This window comes from Monopterus albus, unplaced genomic scaffold (assembly GCF_001952655.1).
Source record: "Monopterus albus unplaced genomic scaffold, M_albus_1.0 scaffold39.1, whole genome shotgun sequence".
Lineage (NCBI taxonomy): Eukaryota > Metazoa > Chordata > Actinopteri > Synbranchiformes > Synbranchidae > Monopterus > Monopterus albus.
The window spans coordinates 3,362,319-3,381,571 of NW_018127919.1; the positions used below are offsets into that span (position 1 = coordinate 3,362,319).

Genomic DNA, 19,253 nt, shown 5'->3' on the forward strand with positions numbered 1-19,253 from the left:
TCTTATAATTGTGTTGGTATGTGAAAATCGGTTGGTTGTTGGCTCTTTGATCCATCATCATTCATGGTTCTTTTTGTGTGTAGTGTTTGTTTCAGTTGGAAAATGTCTTTGGCTGGTACATGAGGCTGTTTTTCCTACTGACAGTATGCGATAACATCTTAAAGGCTGGTGCTGTTACAGCATGTTCACATGGCCTACTTTTGGAAAGAAGTCCCTATTTTAAGGCCTATTTACTATTACTGAGTGAAATGTGGGTCATGTCCTGTAATTTTATGAAGCAGTCAGAGGCCTGCAGAGTGTTATGTCCCATGATTCATTTCTGCTCTTAGCTTGTCACACCTCTTATGACTTCTGATTTCCTGTCTTGTAATAAACAGTCTGGAGATGTTAATCAAAACCAACCAGAACCAGGTTCTCTCAATTAATACAGTATGTTGTTTTCAGGATTAAACAACTCAAATAAGTTGTTGATGATCAAAGATGATTTTCAGATTTTTTAAAATTGTGTCTTTAGCTTTTCCTTGTTTTGTGTGCTCTTCTGTTAGCTCTAGCTTTTCTAAGATAAGCAAAGGTTAATGGGGAATAAATGAATATTTATGTGGGTAAACAAAAACGACAAGAAATTTTATACATTTTTTTATACATTATGTGACTTAGGTATTTTTCTCCAGTTTATACTGCACAACAAACTGCAGCATGATTCAAACTGATTTCATAGTGTGGGAGGATTTAACTGGGTCAGAATCAGCAGTGTTTATGGTGTATGGAGTGAGTCCTTACTCTTTGGTCTGCACTAACTGTGTGTAGACAAACCGCTGTGGCCCAATAAGTGACTGTAGGGATTAGCAGACTGTTCTACATAGAATAGCTAGGCTGTGTGTTTGGTTGCGTTTTGAGTGATGACGTGAACCTGTAAGCAGGTTGTAGGTTTTCTTTTCTTTTCTTTTGTTTTTTTTCAGAAAGCTTTTATTTCTTCACATTATATGAAAAGTATTTTTTTGTCATGGAGACTTTGCCTTCTGATTTTGGGTTGCTGTTAATTTGAACAGACTTAATGATGTACCTGCTGTTGTCGATGGCCCATTTGTCCTCTACACTCTGTCTGTCTGTTAACTCACAAGTAGTCAGTATCTGTGTTAACTGAGTGTCTTATGATACATGTCCTCACCTGTTATTACTGTAATATCACTGTCAGTACTATCTTGTTCAGTACTTTTGCCCTCATTACAAGCACTTCTGACAGTCTTACTCTTTTGTAACATTACATTCATTTGTAATGTTAACAATAAATAGATTGACCTTCTTGGTAGCATGAGTCCTGTTGAGCTAATTGCTTAAAACAGAAACATTAAAATTAACATGGTACCACACAGTCACACAGTATGACACATACAGACAATAACAGAGTAACACACACAAACGTACACAGTCAAAGCAACACAGTAACACACACAGAGACACAGTAGCACAGTAATACACATACACACATGGTTGGTCTTCCTTCAGAATTGCATTTCTACTTCTCACTTTGACAGTATACCTTCCACTGTTTCAGTGATGCATTTGAGCTCCCACTTTGTTTGGAAAATAAGCTCCCAACTCCAGTTTTTCTTTTCATCTCCCATAATTATTCAGCATTTCATCTCAGCCTTCAGCTGTTTCACCATTACTAGGGCAATTCTTTGGCAATAGGCATTCACATGAATTTTCTTCAGGAAATGCCTTTGTCTAGTTTAATGAATGCAGCTCTTATTTGTGAAGAGGAACAGAGCCTGCTAAGAATGGCTCAATTCGTCCCCGCTCAGCCAAATCTGTTGCCTCATTTTCCTTTTCTAACTACACTCCTTGGACCAATGAGCTGAAAGGCTACTGGAGCAGCTCGCTCATACATGTTTTTACCCAACTGGTTTTACAGCAATGTGATTTTGATATATTCATTTGAAGCATGTCAATAAACCTGTTTTAAAAAAGTCATATAATTCCAAAATGTATAATCTTACAGGTTTGTGTCTCAGTTTAAAATGGTCAAAATCTTAATTTGCTCTTTGATACAGAGAAACACGATATATAAGTCATATAAGGGGGTTGCTACACAACAATACAGCAGCTTGAATTTAGTAGTGGGCCTCAGCAGCAGCTTTTGTGAACTAGTGAAATCAAATACGTTGCTTAATAGCTCCCTCTGGTGGCGTAAAAGGCACGGTGAAAAACATGACTTAAATACGTTGCTTAATAGCTCCCTCTGGCGGCGCAAAAGGCACGGTGAAAAACATGACTCACAAATATACATGGTTTGGCCTAGATCGATGTGTATACATTTTGTCTGTTTCATCTGTGCTTAAATGTGTCTACACATCACAGACTTATTGTAAATGAACAACACAGGTTTCTTATTGGTTTCAGGTTTCTTCACAGAGACAAGTGTCTAACTCGCTCTGTCACCGGAGAGTGGAACAGATGATTAAATAAGCTTGTATTTAATTTGAAGTCTCTCTGGAGTAGAAAATTGTTGCACTTAGTACTGAGCCATAGATCTTTTGTGTCATCTCGTAATCGCTCACTGTTGCCATCAAATGGAAAAGGCGTATGAAATCTTTGTATAGGGCCTGATGAGGGAGACTGCCTCTCTGATTCCCTGTCACCAAGAGAAGAGATTGCCAGGGAAAAGTGGCAGTGGTAATTGATGTTGTTCTGCAATTTCTATTTATAGCCCCTCTGTGTTTCAGCAGCTGTTCCCCTTCTATCTTCATACACAGCTCCTCTTACATTACCCCCTCCACTTCTCAGACCACAGCTTTACCATGCTATGCTGACTGTGATCCCGCCCTCGAGTTTGCCCTCCCGGTCACTCAGGAGTAGGGAGTGTGTGTGCTCTTCGCAGACCCAGGTCTTTTTCCTGCCTTGGCCCTGACTGCACTGCTTCAGTAACAGAGTGAAGATTGGAAGGTTAACCAGGCCTAGAGAGAAGGTAATGGGCTCCAGCCTCGGTTGGACTGTGTGTGTGTGTGTGTGTGTGGCAAGCAGTGGGATCTGCTTAGGGTGTACACGCTCAGCTTAGTGGTTCCATTTGCGCTGTGATGGCGTATCAGAATGGCCTTCTTTGCTGCTGAAACTATTTATAGGAGTGGACTCAGGGTGAAAGCCTGCTTTCAGAGGCCAGAGTTAGTGAAACACATTGCTACCCAACTCATTTTTGCTGTCCCCTCAATGAGTAAAAGGCCAGTTTTGAGTTTTCAGACTGTTCATGAAAAGCTGTGATACACACACTACAAATATAAGAAAGTTGGGTGTTTGTCTGGTCGTTAGATTTAGTGATGTGTAAGTGTTTGTTCGATTCTTTTGTCAACTGGCCATTAATATTGCCGACTTTAATGTTTGTGCTGTCGGCCCTTGTTTCTGTTGTGTGTTTTCTGATTGATTTTGTGTCATCACTACAAGTGAAACGAATGACCAGCTTTGTATGTAATCTTGTTGGTGTACTGATTAAGTTAAAGGATAGTTCTTCATACATAGTAATAGTAATGGGTTCAGAGTGAGATCCACGTATAACAAATAACATTACAGCTCATTCTGAGTACAGACTTTTAGTCCTGTTTGCAACATGTATGTCTTGTTAGATTTTAATGTTCATGGTTTCCACTTGTCCCACGTACTGTGATGAACACAAACTATCCATTTCATTATGTTGATCATGTGTTCTGTCCTCCGTGCTGCATGGCCCCACTGTCCTCTGTCCTCAGGTGTATGACCTGTCGTGTGTAGAAAACAAGTTCAGAGGATCTCACCACTCACCCTTAAATTCCCATTCTTCATTGCTCTGGACAGTACAGCTTCCTCTTCTTCCTCATCTTCTGTTTTTTTTCTCTCTCATCAGTCCATTTATTTATTCTCCACCCATCCAGCTTGTTCCATGACTTGTGGTCTCTCATCATGGCATACAGATCACGCTTTTCATTCTGGGAGCAAAAGGGAAGTCTTGCTCTTCTTTTTTTTTTGCCTTACAATTAATATCTGCATCTTGTTGCATGTTAATTTGGTGAAATAGTCATTTAAGTTGATAGAGAATTACTTTGGTCTAAATCTGAGGTTTGATGTTTCTCTTTCTCTGGTGCTTTGTCTTGTGTAGGTTAAAGTTGAGAACAAGCCAGATGTAAGTGTCTGCATCTGCATGCTTTGGGTACTAATTCACGTGAATGCAAAGCCTTGTGTGTGCTGAATCAAATTTAGTTAACTAATCATTATCACGATGTTAGGCGAGCTCAGTTTCACCATCTCCCAGGAAGTTAGCAAGTGAATGTTGGAATAGGTGATGACAAATTCTCAGGGCAGCTGCTGTTTAGAGAACATTACAGCATGTGTGTGATGAAGAAGATTTTTTTAACTGGTTTAGTCTCTTTGCTGTCAATGCTGGGTATCACTTAGCCCAGTATATCCCCTTGTTTGTAACAGGCAGTTTAACAATAATAAAAGGACAAAGACACAGATCATTGGATTAGAGTTAGACCTTTGTGTGACTACATTAACGTTAAAACAAAAAAGTTGTGATCGCACTAATCTACAACTTCTATCACTTGTATAATGTAGATTCCTTACCTTTAATCTTAAAGTTGTGCTGTGGAGCTTTAGTGTAAACAAACAGGATGTATATGCCACAAATGTTGAGTGATTTTTCTATCTTGTAAAATGTTTGCCACGCCGGTTTGTGGCACTAGAACCACCAGGGCTGTTGTTGTTGTTTACGGGTCAAATCCACCCATGTACCCTAACCTCACTAAAATGTATTAAGACGTTGCATTCACAAAGGAATCTCTAGAGTCATGAAATGTTCATTCATCAGCTGTGTTTTGTTCCTGTTCTATCAACTCAACCTTTATTTATATAGCACTTAAAAACAACTAGAAGTTGACCAAAGTGCTTTACATACCGGTATACCTGGTAAATAAGTCTGTATAAAAAAACAAAAATATAACAGTCAGCATTAAAATATTGGCAACATGGAGACAAATAAAAGTGATCAACACCCATAAAACTACTAAAGTTCTGTTAGGAACCGAAAGCCAGATTTGAAAAGTGCATGGTCAGTAATAGAGCGAAGTTTGGGAGGAACAGCGTTCCACAGTTTAGGAGCTACAACACAAGCACTATCAGCCCATTGCTTACATCTAGATCTGGGGACTTCTAAAAGTAGCTTACCATTATCATCTAGGCCATTTTAAGTAGACTAGTGCTACAACACTTCACTTTGCATGGATCAGTCTGAGATGACACTAAAAGTGGGCATTAGAAGGAGATCCATACATCTGAGTGGTGTAATAATAAAATGGCATTCATTGTATATTGAGATAACCCAAGACGTTCCCTACATAGACAATAGTGAGTCAGTAAATATCAGCCTCACTTATGGATGATTTCTTGTCTCAGCAAGGGCCCAATTTCACTTAATTAAATATTTATATATTATTATTAATATATGTTTATAGTTTGAATAAGGAAAAAACATTTTTATAGCCCACAGTTTATGTACTTCTTCCTTTGGTGTTCCATTCACACTTACTTGAGCAGGCTATAGTTTTCATTTGAGCCAACATTTTGTGATTACTTAGGCTACATGTAGTACACTAAGCAAACAGCTCTGTCTCTGCATGCTTGTGTTGTTTGCTCAGGATGGTTGACACTTCTACTGAGCCCGAACGGGTACAGTACATGGTCAGCGTGATTTGATCATTTTTCAACATGCTGGCGCTGAGCAGCTCTGCTCTCATCTGCACAGAGGATGGGAGCCTTTCCTTATTCACAGTGATGGTGCCCGCTAGGCTGGTGTTTTTGGAGAGAACTGGGTTGAAGCACGTGATGGAAGTAAAGAAATGATCGGTGGCACAGTTCTGTCTGATAGCTGTCATCTCAGTAAGCAGTAGATGAATAGTTAGACAAACTGCACAAAAAATAATAGGGTGAAAGTAAAGGCATTGCTTGCTGGGTAAATTTTACCCACTTGGCGCTTATAGATACAAATGCCCCTGTGTAATCTGGTTTAAACATAAGAGTTTTAACAACAAGGGATGGGACATAACACAATTGTCAAAAACTTGGGGACTTGAATATATGATTTAAATACAGTAAAGTACAATTTCTAAGCTATTAAAATAACTTAATCTATGCATTGTTTCTATTCAAGGGCTCCCCTTCACTGTATTTGTTGGATGTACCACCACCAACCGTAGAACAGTGCAGCACTGTGGAACCAATTGCAGGATGGGCTTCATGCCTCTCACATCCTTGCATGATCTGAACAAAAATAAGGACCCGCTAATAAAAGGGCTGCTCCACAGTGGCACCAGTGGCCAATAACTCCATAAGATATCTTTAATTTCTGAATGAACCCTTAACTGACGCTACATCAATACAGTTTTGGATGCACTTTCTCTTTTCCATAGTTCAACTAATTAGGCTCAGTCCACAATTTGTCAATAAGCTCCACTGTTAAAAATAAATGAAAATATTGACTCAAATGATCTGATTGCATACACAAACTTACATATAGTAGTTTGAGTGAGGGCTTTAAGATCCACAAGCTGATATGAATCCAATTTTGAATGATTCTCTATAGAGAATCTCTGAGCCAAGAACCTGCACTTGTAATCATTGACAGTTGATTTGCATCAGCCATGGAAATAATTAGCATTATTTTATGCCTTGTTCCGCTTGTATCCAGGCTGATGTAGATGGTAGTGAGCCTCAGGCACTCGCTAAACCTGGCCTGAACACAAGAAGTGGTGCACAGTCAGCAATATCAACAGCGGGAGCGTCCAGTAGTAACGGTGCCATGGACGGTCCAAACACTCCAGGTGAGGGCCAGAGTTCTGGGGGTAAAAAGGTGGTGAGGGTGGTGAGAAGAGTTGTTAGGCGTGTGGTCCCTGCTGGAACCGAAGAGCAGTACCACCCTGGAGTTTCAGAGTCTGCTAAGGCCACTGCTGCTACAGACTCTGTCCTCAAAACCACTAAGGCTCCTGGGGAGGACAAAGATGACATCTCCTTGGGCCTGACGAGCTTAATGGGCAGAGGTCGAATCAAGGAGCACCGGCCTCGCATGCGCACCCAGGACCGCAAAGAGGAGGAGGAGGAGAAAGGAAAGGTGGAGGAAGAAGAGGAAAAACCTACAGTAGAGAAAACAGAGGAAGCCACTGTGTCTGCTATTACAGCACCAAATCCTGCACCACTGAAGTCTAGTCCCCTCACTCCTCCAGCTGGGTTCATCCCCCCTCCTAAACCTGACCCTTTTGCCCCACCTGCTGGTTTCATCCCTGTCCCCAAACAGAATCTGTTGACTCCACCACCTGGTTTCATTCCTGCCAGAAAATCCAGTCCTGTGCCCCCAAAACAGAATCTCTTGGCAAGACCTCCGGGATTTATCCCGGTCCCAAAGATGGACCCGCTGGCTCCACCTGCAGGGTTCATCCCAAAGCCTCGTTCATTTGCTGTAAAGAAACCGGAGGTACTGTGTGCATGTCTGCTTTGTAACCTCTGGGTGGAGCATGTTGTGTGATAATAACACAGACATTACTGCTGATATCAATGAAACAGCCACATGATGTTTCTCCTCAAAGTCATCTTCAACTTGAGTAGATTTGTTTCTGTACATAGATTGTGACTTTGCTTACAACTGGAATGATAATAATTACACTATCTCCTAGCAGATAACAAAACTAATGGAACGCTCTACATTTTCTCCAAAGCACAGGTTGATCTTGATTTCTGACAAAAATCAGCCTTGACATAATGAAGCCATTCTAAATAAGTGAAGGGATGGAGGGCGCATGTAGCAGCTCAAACTTCACCAGAGGGTTAAGGAGCTGCTCGTTGCCTTGACTCCGGTAGTCTGGTCATTTGGATTGTGTGGGCTCTGAGCTGGGATTCATTGCTGTTGTCGAAGTTAATGTTAACGCTGTGGTCTGTCTGCTGTAGACCACTACATTTGTAATATTTATTTTTGACCATGGAAAGCGAATGCTATTTCATAGTTTCAAACTTTGATATACTTCACAGTCCCTGGTTTAAATTGAAGCCTTGGTATTCTGTCTTTCAGCAGGCCATGGGAAAATTTTATCCACAGATGTCCATGCAATCTGGCAAACAGTTGGGTAATTGACCTTGTAGAGAGAGATTTGATTTTGAAGATACGAACCTGGTATTTCTGCTGAGGAGCATAATGTGTTTTTAACGGATATAGGGAGAGACCTAGGTTTTGAATATTAAAGGCTGGACCAAGCCAAACTTACAATTGTACATTTATGTGTGACTAAGTGTTCCTGGAGGTGATCCTCAAGCGATTTTCCTTTTTCAGCTTTCACCGGAGCTATATATCAGACTTTGCAGTTAAGGGATATTTCTATGGGGGGCAATGGAAGACATCAGACGTGACCATTAAAAACAAGCAACTAAATTATCCCTCTAACATAAATCTGCATGATCTCTGTAGTAATTAGTTTTAATCTTCAGGCTCTTATTGATGAATGTATTTGTTGAATCATTTGCAAAATTACATTAAGTAAAATTAAGAAAAAGCTCAGTTAAATTTAGCCGTGTAATGGCCCTACTGGCTTCTCAGTCATCTGTCATCTGAATGATGCCAGGATATTTTAGAAATTATTTTATCATAATTAAAAAAGTTTTAGCAGCACAATCTCAACTTGAAATATAAATATCAGAAACCAGAATTATTGATTCAAGTGCCACAGCTGCATATAATTACAAACTAACTTTTGATGGTTTCATTTCAGATTCCTTTTTTTCTTGTAGTACAAGAGTTCAGGAGAGGCAATTATAAACTATTTAATGACTTTCAAGAAATGTACCACTCACTGTTGCTTAAACAGTCACTGACAAACAAAAGCCCTTAACCATTTTTCCCTTGCTGCAGCTCTTAATGATCCAATTTTCTTTAATAGTCATTTTCTCTCACTCATTTCCTGATTGAGTTAACTAGAAAATTCAATTAGTAGGAGCAAACATCCAGTAAAGTCGCTCTTAATAGCAAGTGTGTTAAAATGAATCTGAAATTAAAGAGAATAAAAATGGTGAAACATAAATGTAAGTCAATCACTGTGTGTGCACGGTTGTCTGCATTTGTGAATATTTACATGCTGTGTAAAGGTGATGGAGCCGTCTTGTCCCCGTGTGGCCCCCAGCGGTAAGCCATCCCCAGCTGTACCGCCCCAGACCCAGGCTGTACCAAATGAACAGGTGTGTGTGTGTGTGTGTGTTTATCTAGCTGCTAAACATTTAGGTGTATTTTTCACATTCAGAAGCACTAGACTTTCTCCTCTTGGAATGCGTCTGCATGCCCATTCAGTCTTCAGTTTGTCTGAAGTAAAAAAATCACAACCATTAAATTTAGATGATCTCTTTCTGCAATATTCTCGGGATAGTTTGATAATACTGATTATGATTTCCAGTTTTAGATCTGTAAATGGTGCATGTTTTTGTCTGTTTCATTCATTCTGTAGTATTCAATGCTTTGTTGTTAAGGTTGGAGTACCTTGATCAGTGGCACTGTGTGATTATTGTAGTGGGTTTGTATTTTAAGGCAGCGACTGGTTGTTTGTTTTTCTCTAGAGCATTTAAAGGAACTTCTTCCTTATCCTTGCTTTGATCTACTGTTGTCTCAAATGATGTCCCATGTCTTTACTTTTGCTTCTCTGTGGATTATTGGATCCCAACCTGCCGCTGTCCTCGTCGCTGTTTGCATGGCTAGCGTGCCAAAGGCCACAAATCCTCTCAGGTACTCGACCGTGGATTTGCCTCATTCCCTCACCTGCAGAGCGCAGGAGTCTAAGCTTGTTCTTTTCTACTGACCCCTCTCAGTCCTACTTTGTCCGTGCCTGCTGAGTTGGTTTTGACACCTTGATGCTCTCTGCAGTTCAATCTGGCTTTGAGCAACAGCCTGGAATGTAGTAATGTGACATAAACCAGTGGCTACCAAAGTTTGGGTGAGGGGTTCTAGACCAGGTTTGTAGAGGGCCAAAACAAAAATGAATAAAAGCTGCATTTGGTTTATAATTAACATAATGTGCAGCTGTAAAATGGACTTTGCTTGTGCTGTTCATACTCGCATGTTGATACTCAGGCTGTACTGTTGCCATATGCAACGGTAAACAATTTCTCAGTTACTTTGCACTTTCAAATTCTTATCAAATGGGAATCTGTCATGTAAAAAAGTGCAGGATCACAGTTTGTTTGCAGTGGTGCAGTACCTTTTGCATATTACATAATATTTTAGTATTTATGCTGTTCCATTACATCTATAGCTCCGTTCATTCACATTAACCATTGCATTGTTCTACACTTGGCTGTATTTATCCCTTACTATGTGCAACTGATCATGTTAACTGTGACTGGGAATATGGCTGAAAATGAATTTTGTGTCCATAGGCAAACACGGTGCACTTAAATGAACCTTGTAATCCCTGCTTATGAATGCATTAATATTATAATTCTTCTGTGGTGAATTAATCGAATGACTTACTCTAATACCGTTGCTGGAACTACAGCTGCATCATTCAGCAGCTGCTGATCTTGCTGCAGTGTTTTGTATTATCTTTTATGCTTGTAATGATATGTGGCCTATTATTATAGTTTTGCAACTTGACAGAGTTTGCACAGTTTGTGTTGTGCACTTGGAAATAACTACTAAACCACACTATCACGGTCACTAAAAAGACTGCCGTCTCATTTGATTTCTGCTCCTTCCCCTCTCCAGTCCCAGCTCGCTGAGGAGCCTGTGGCCATCCTTCAGGCAGCGCACGCAGCTGCAACTAAGGTTTGACCGTGGCTGCAACTGATTGTAGTTCTGGTTGAATCCCTCTCGTGTTCCAGACTGATGTGTGCTTTGTGGTTTTGCGTGTGTGATGCACTAGTAGAGCAGTGTGGGAGAATGGCCCAGCAGCAGTAGTCATCTTCCTTGTAGCTCTACTTGTTGAAGTAGAGAAGAGGAGGTACCCTCTCTGGGGATCTTTGTTATAGTGTTTTTAAATGTATCTTACTATATTTCTGTACCTTCCGTCTGCAGTGTCTTTTCAGTGAACACATTAAATGCACCCTCAATGAGTTCAGTCAACACTTGGCGAGCTCTGCATTAAAAAGGCAGGCGAGGGAGCTCAGGGGGCTGATGTGTACTTGATACAAATGCTGGAGGTGAAATATAAAAATGAATCAGTGTGCACACAATCATGCACTTTTTCACACTGGAGTTCCACCCTAAGAATCCAGTTCCCCCTTGTGAATGTGAAGTGCATGTTAATCAGAGCTTGCCTAAATCTCATTTGTAGGATGATTTTGGATGTCCATTATGCTGTTATCTGATTTTAATTATTCAACACTTAGATTTACATTACTGTTTTTAATGTTAAATAATTGCTTGGACCAGTGTTTCTCATACTGATTGCTAATTTATTCTAACAGGGAAAGACTGAGGAGCAGATTGTGGCAGAGAAAGCCTGGTATGACACAGAAAAAGTATGGCTTGTCCACAAGGATGGATTTTCTTTGGGTTAGTAAAAGCTTCTGTATTTAAATTGTGTCATGTTCCTTGTTATTTAAGTATTTTAAAGCAAATTCATAACTTACTCTCCTGCCAGTGCTGGAACATCCGTTTCTGAGTGACATGTGATTGCAGAACTATAGAAGTAGGAGTTTGAAGCATAGAGAATGTGTTGGTAATAAGGGCACCCGAATAGCCTCGTCCGTTTTACCTCACACTGTATGTAATTACTATAGACTAGTCATGTTTTCAAGGTTGATTGTTTAGTTGTAATAAATCTTAGGCAGTATTAAAGTGATACATATGCCATACATTATCAGACATGTAAGTTAAGATGAAGCTTTTGCGTTCAGGTCGAGACCATATGTCATGATAAATTAAGTCCTTGCTTTGTGGTGATACAGCAACTCTCCTGAAGACGGAGGTAGGCAGCCTGCCAGAGGGGAAGGTGAAAATCCGCCTGGAGAGTGATGGATCTTTATTGGATGTGGACGAAGATGATGTAGAGAAGGTATTTAATCATTAAATCAACTCTAAACCTCATTAATTACGGATGTCACCGGGCGAGGGTGTGACTGCCTCTGACTTTGAACTCTAGGCAAACCCTCCGATGTTTGACCGAGTGGAGGACCTGGCCTCTCTGCAGTATCTGAATGAGTCGAGTGTAATGCACTCCCTGCGTCAGCGGTACGGTGGTAACCTGGTGCACACCCATGCTGGGCAAAACATGGTGGTGATTAACCCCATTAGTACCCCCTCGATGTACTCTGAGAAGGTAGGCTGCAGCCTGAGCATATGATGAGATCCCTTTATAGAAGAGTGTAATCAGAATGAAATAAGCTTACAAAGATAGTAACTGATATTTATAACCACTTCTCTATGATGCTATCATTCTCTCTTTCTCTCTTTCACTATTTCGTCCAGGTTATGCAAATGTTCAAAGGCTGCAGAAGGGAGGACACTGCCCCTCACATTTACAGCATGGCTCAGGCTGCCTATAGGAACCTCCTGACCACTCGCCAGGATCAGTCCATTGTCTTACTGGGCAAAAGTGGTAGTGGCAAGACCACCAACTGTCAACACATCATCCAGTATCTGGCTACTACTGCTGGCAGCACCAACAAAACCTTCTCCAGTAGGCTGAAAAAAGAAAAAGATTTGAATCAAGTGCATGTTGTCGTTGGGTCCTACAAATGAATGTGTTTCTCATTGCTGTTTGTAGCAGAGAAATGGCAGGCAGTCTACACAGTTTTGGAGGCATTTGGGAATGCCTCTACCTGTATGAATGGGAATGCTAGTCGCTTCTCCCATATTGTTTCATTGGATTTTGACCAGTCAGGTCTGGTGACCTCAGCCTCTATCCAGGTACAAAAAAACACACACAATCATTGGTTCTCCAATGCAAATCTCCTACTCATGCATAGCTACTATGATCCCAGACATGCCACAGACTAGTATATATTTTCACCAAACACCGACCTGCTTTGTTATTATGCTTATTTGCACTGTATGTTTCTATGCAAATGCCCTGTTCTGATGTGGCCTTGCAGACCATGCTTCTGGAGAGGACGAGGGTGACAAGAAGACCAGAGGGAGAGTCCAGTTTTAATGTCTTTTACTACCTGATGGCTGGAGTAGATAGCTCTCTTAGGTCAGGATTATTACTATTATGCTAATTAAATGCACAATACACTACATCTCTGCACTGGGTTGATATGTGTCAGTGATGTATTCATGCTTTTAGAGAGTGCTGCCAATTGCTTTTATAGTTCCAATGATTGACACAGTAGCAGATATGAGAGATGTTGATGTCTTTTGTGTTGTCTGATCTCTTCATCAGAACTGAGCTGCACCTCAACCACTTTGCTGAAAACAATGCTTTTGGAATCGTACCTCAGACCAAGGTAAACGCTGCTTGTTAATGGGAGACTGGCCTGTTCTTTTAACAACCAGGCAAGAAAATGTGCCATGAGGGACTTTAGTGCTGAACAGTGTAGGAAGGTTGAAACGATCCATGTCTTGACCGTAACTTAAAGGAGCATTCACTAACCTTTATCTTTTATCCACATTTATCAGAGATCCTGACACTGAAACATCAACCAGCCTTGGCCTAATTTACTGTGGCTTGTAGCAGCCAAATACAAAAACTGTATTTTCACAGTAGGATTGTATTTTCAAAGTAGCTGAACCTCTGCAGATAGTCACTTTGGCTATTTCTATTTAAAATTATAATTCGACAGGTCAGTCCACCTCAAGAACAGGCTTTAAACATCTTACTATTAATCATTCACAAATGAGTTGTAATTGAAAACATGTGCTATCTGTCAGACTGAAGATAAGCAACGGGCCACCCAGCAGTTTTCCAAACTGCAAGCTGCCATGAAGGTTCTGGGGATCAGTGGTGATGAGCAGAGGGCCTTTTGGCTTGTCCTTGGGGCCATCTACCATCTCGGAGCTGCAGGAGCTACTAAGGGTAAGACTGCTGAACTCAGCACTTGGTTTACCTTTCAGTAGCTGCATCATTTAATTGTGTGGATAATGTTTTTCTTAATAGAACACATACCAGTAAAAAAGGATCATCCTTTATTTGTACACCGTTGACAACAATATAAAACTAGAGTACATGATGAAAATGATAAATTACCCAAAACCATTTTAATAACACTTCATTTATTTTCAGAAATGCAAAGTCTGCATTATCTCACCTAGGTAACTATCTCAGTGTGGTGCAAGGCAGTTGTAATGCAGATAAATGAATTATGCACTCTAAAAGAAGTCGGTGCTCCACTACACTGTTTTACAAAATGAAATTTAAACTGGGCTAAATGTGTCTGAGCCCATCAGTATTCCAGATATTTTCCTAATCACTACAGAACAGTTTCTGCTTCAGAATTTCTTGCCACAGATTTATCCTGCAGGATGTGGTCGTTGTAGTTTGGACTGCTAATGCTCACATACAGCAGGTGAAGTGATACATTGTGTTTTGGCTGCCAGATCTGAACCGTTGTCAGATTGACCTTATTAATCCCCAATAAACAAAGCACGATTTGTATTACAGCAGCTGAAAACACTGACAGACTACCCAGGTCTAATTGTTAGTCAACACCGTTGCAACTCAAGGACAGAAAGAGTCTCCTTCTGGCCCTATTTCTTGACAAGCGTTTTGTCTTGTCATAAGAATACATCAGAGGACTGGTGGGAACAACAGTCATTCTAAACATGAAGATTTGTTCCTGTCTTTGAAGCCATTTGTATGATGAAACCTAACGTAAGACAGTTTGTTTTTTTTTTAGCTTTAAAGTAATAGATGTGCCTCTCACTGCATTTAACTTTGGTTTTAAAATTAGATATCTGCCACTTGAGAAGGCTGACACTGTCAAAAGGATTTTTGTTGCTGGTGAGGTTAGAGGTAGGTTTTATTTCTAAGTATGAGAGACCCTTAGGAATCGAACCATCTGTGTTTTTCAAATAAATGTGTTTGCAAACAGAGATTTAAAAGTTTTATTCATATCTAAAAGTTTCACTTTGTTTGGATATTATTTATTTTAACTGTCTTTAGTTGATGTGCAAATTTAGTCTAAGGATACTTTGTAGTGCAAATCAATAGTCTGACATTTTCTGATTCAGAAGCTGTTAACAAATACAATCTATCAGAATAACATGCATATCTCAAGGGCTGTTTACTAGCAGTGAGAGGAGATCTGTATTTTGTGTTTGAGATATGTTTGTTCACTTTTCCCTATCTGTCTCCACTGTAACTGCCAGTCACTTGTGCTGAATTGCTTGCCAAATTATTTTCAGTGATCCCCTCCAGCTGGCTGCCAGTATATCCAGGAAAAGTTCTAAAATTTTCAGAAATGAATATCGTCCCGTGCAGCATCTGTTGTTGGGAATACAGGCGCTAAACTACTTTGCTCTGATCTGCAAATTACTGGGTGACTTATGCTGTCATCAACACCAAGTGGCTCTCATGAGCAAATAATGCACAAGGATAAAGGTTAGGAGAGAGTCAGCACCTTGATTTTAATTAGATTTTGTCTTAAATAGTATTGAATTAATTCATGTGTACACTCTAATATGCTAATGCTGCGAGGGCGTAGTTTGTGTTTCAGCTTTCACAAGTATATAGAGATGTTTGTTGGCAGTGCAGCTTCATAGTGTAACACTAGAGGGCAGCAATGATCTCTAATCCACAAGCACTAATTAAAGGGACCTCTGAAAATTAACTTACTTTTTTGTATACTCTGTTGTCAACATTTATTTAAGTGTATATAGAAAAAAGGCCTAATCACACTGAGCTTTTTAAATCCAGATGCATATAATGTTTTTTTTAAAGTCACAGTCCTTAATATTTGATTCAATTATATCGACACTTTGCTCCTTTTGATGTTTTACAGTAATTTAAATAATTGTGGTGGCAAAGATTTCTCAAAGTAAATATATGTACTGTATTTGTATTGGCTTGTCTTTACAACTGTACTGCTTATCATCATGAAAAGTGTGTAGGGCTTCTGCAGTGCTGATGAAACTGATAGAGTGAAATCCCCCAGTTTCTCTGTTCATTTTAAGAAGATACCACTTCATGGTGGATTAAACTGAAGCTTCCCTTCATATCTGCATGTTTCCATCACTCAGCCATTAGATTAAAGAGAAACTTGTTTCCAAAAAGAGGGCCTTGTGCAAATAAATTTTGTAATGAGTTTTCCTTTCATTCTCAAGAAGATAGCACTTTAACTTCATAGGTGTTTTTGAACAGGAACCAGTATTTGCTGATGCTAGTGCATGGGTCCTTCTTTTGACAATTGTTAAATGTGTTCAAAGCACCAGCTTTCTGAACATGTTTTTAATGCATATTTTCACCAGCCGTGTGAGTGTCGGCTTCACCAGAGACATAATCCTACCCTGTCAGAGACAGGATTGTCACAAAGCTACCAGACTAGTCATGTGCATGGGGTAGTTGGCAGAAGGGCTAATGGAGGTTTTCATGCACATGTTTCAGCTGGCAGGAAACAATTTGCACGTCATGAGTGGGCCCAGAAGGCAGCCTACCTGCTGGGCTGCACCCTGGAGGAGCTCTCCTCCTCCATTTTCAAGCACCAGGCCAAGGGCACCCCACCCAGAGCCAGCACCATCCGCCAGGCTTCTGATGAAAATGGCGCAGCGGATGCAGGTACTCCCCCGACCACATTTACCAATGAGACCCTTTCTTCTTCATTCCTCACAGTCACTAACCCCCACCCCCTTTTGTCACTCTCACTCTGTTTCCACATACATGCACTCACGTACGCCTCTGCTCATCACCTGAGGGAAATTGCATGCTCTGGAGAAAGTAAAGCTTATCTTAGTAATGAATACCACAGCTTTACAATGGTTATTGACAGATAAGTACACACAAGCAATTGTCGGGACAGGCAATTTTGGATCCACTCTCCATTCATTGTCCTTGAAATCATAATTGCCTCACATTGATTTTTCAAATGTGCGGGTCCTCTGACTTGCATCAAGACTGCAACACACGTTGAAGGGCATGAGGATACAGTTAAGTGTCTGTGACAGAAGGAGTAGACATAACTGACCTCTTTTCACTTTCCATGTAGCTCTCCTCACACAGGAACATGCAGACATAGAAGTGTGTGCACATGAAAATGTTCCCAAATGCAATAAACTCACAATTTACCATGATAGTACAATGAATTAGGAGAGCTTAACAGGTGGCCATTGCCACAAGGCACAAACATGACTGTGTGCTGTTTGATCTGACCAGTTCTGAACCACCTGTGTCCTACATGACACTGCTTTAGAGAGACAATTGTAGACTCAGTTTGAATACTTCATAGCTTTGGGCATACAGTGCTCAAATACAATACTTTTAACAAGCCAACACAGTGACTGCAGCTTTAGTCTAGCTTTTAAAGCTCAAAATAGACCTGTTTTCCTCAAGTTTATTGGGTTTTCATGTTTGTCGGAGGTATTGTTATGAACTGGCATTTTCTAATTTGCTCTGTTTGGTTGCTTCTCCTACCAGGATCCAAGGCTACAGCCATGGAATGTTTAGAGGCCATGGCTTCTGGGCTTTATTCGGAACTCTTTACCATCCTCATTTCCTTAATAAATCGGTTGGTATTTTTGCTCTGGTCCTTTAGTGAACCTGTATCACATGACTGTTTTGGCTAGATCATTATGCGCAGTAATAAAAATGTGTAGATGCTTTGTGCATCATTTTATATGCCTGCTTGATATATTATTTGGCATCTTGAATAAAATTTAGTTGGTTTTTCATTTGTTAGTAGTTGAGTGGTATAAGAAACAGTTTAGATGTTTGGATTTAGGTTAGAATAAGGATTATTTTAGTGAGGCTTAAGACTAGGGATGTGGTGGATAGAACTAAGGTTAAAACTAGGGCTTATATGCTGTGAATGTAATCGATAAAATGTAGTGTCAAGTATCACAGTGCTAATGTTTGTGTATGTGTGTGTTTTCTCTTTGTGCTTCAGGGCCTTGAAATCCAGCCAGCACTCTCTGTGTTCTCTGTTCATTGTGGACACACCAGGCTTTCAAAACCCCAGGCTGGCTAAACGCGAGTGTGGCGCAACCTTTGAGGACCTATGCCATAACTACACTCAGGAGCGTCTGCAGACTCTCTTCTACCAGCGCTCCTTTGTTCAGGAGTTGGAGAGATACAAAGATGTAAGGGCGTGAAGCATTATGCAGCACGCATACCTATAACCTCATTCTCATTGTCTTTGTTCCACCTACATCTTTCTGTCTGTGTCTGCTGCTTTCTCTCAGATATATCAACCCCAATAGTGTGTGTTCACACATCAGAAACACTATCCCTCCCACCTGTCACAAGCTGTGACAAGCCAAAGTAATTCATGTGTTCGACCTTCTCATTAGCGATGCCAGTCTTCACCTCGTCTGCCGAGATCAAAGTAAAGTCACTCACAACTGCCTTTGGGAGGCACGCCCAGCTGCACAGCAGTGTTGCTCCCTGATGAGGATGTTTTTTCCGTCCTCCTCATAATTGTGTCTAACAATGTTGGATCACAATAAGTGGACATAGTCATCACTACACATTTAAGATATTATTGCTAATAAATGTATTCATCCATTACAGCTGTCCAATTTGAAAAAAGCTGAGTTCTTACTGAAAACTCAGCTGATAGAACACTGAAGTTAAGTAGAAATTCTGATCGTGTTACTTTTAGTATTGTGAAAACGGATCCTGGGATTTCCCACCCACGTCCTCTGCCTGGGAAAAAGGGAATTGGAGGTAAATGAAGTATTGCATCAGTCTGTGTAGTGTTATGCTCTCTTGTCAGAACATCTTCAGCTATGAAACTGAGAGCAGCTGTGAAACTGTCATCGAAAACTGGGTCAAACTCATTCAGAACAGCACAGTATGAACAATGGCAGGGACAGGTAGGTTAAACTCGGATATACACAACAGGGACACGCTTGCATTTTTAAACTAAAAGCTGTTGAATGATGCAGCAGTGTGGATAGTTTTTGTACAGTATTTTCACATCGACATTCCACAGCAGAGAACAAAAATCATTTAGGCTACTTCACGTAAATAGTCAGCTTGAACACTATTGGCACTGCCAACGTTTTCCCACATTTCTAGTGCATCCTGCACTTTGTCACTGTGAGCTGTGCCTGTTGTGCTCTGGTGAAGGTAATGTTGCATATTTATTTCCACTTTATATCGGAAATG

At 40.5% G+C, this 19,253-nt stretch overlaps 1 protein-coding gene across 3 annotated transcripts in view; it reads left to right on the plus strand.

Annotated features, from left to right (window-relative positions):
• Window positions 1-19,253, plus strand: part of LOC109959406 (unconventional myosin-XVIIIa-like) — a 67,391-nt gene that overhangs the window by 7,489 nt on the left and 40,649 nt on the right. For 2 of the 3 annotated variants that reach the window (XM_020598725.1, XM_020598726.1), the window contains exons 3-13: window positions 11,458-11,545; window positions 11,941-12,047; window positions 12,135-12,311; window positions 12,461-12,671; window positions 12,759-12,901; window positions 13,087-13,187; window positions 13,377-13,440; window positions 13,865-14,009; window positions 16,536-16,706; window positions 17,562-17,652; window positions 18,031-18,223. In XM_020598725.1, coding sequence (XP_020454381.1) covers window positions 11,458-11,545; window positions 11,941-12,047; window positions 12,135-12,311; window positions 12,461-12,671; window positions 12,759-12,901; window positions 13,087-13,187; window positions 13,377-13,440; window positions 13,865-14,009; window positions 16,536-16,706; window positions 17,562-17,652; window positions 18,031-18,223 — 1,491 coding nt within the window. Of the gene's footprint in view, window positions 1-6,712; window positions 7,493-9,150; window positions 9,241-10,756; window positions 10,817-11,457; window positions 11,546-11,940; window positions 12,048-12,134; window positions 12,312-12,460; window positions 12,672-12,758; window positions 12,902-13,086; window positions 13,188-13,376; window positions 13,441-13,864; window positions 14,010-16,535; window positions 16,707-17,561; window positions 17,653-18,030; window positions 18,224-19,253 lie in introns of all 3 variants that reach the window. The other variant, XM_020598724.1, reaches the window with a different exon arrangement.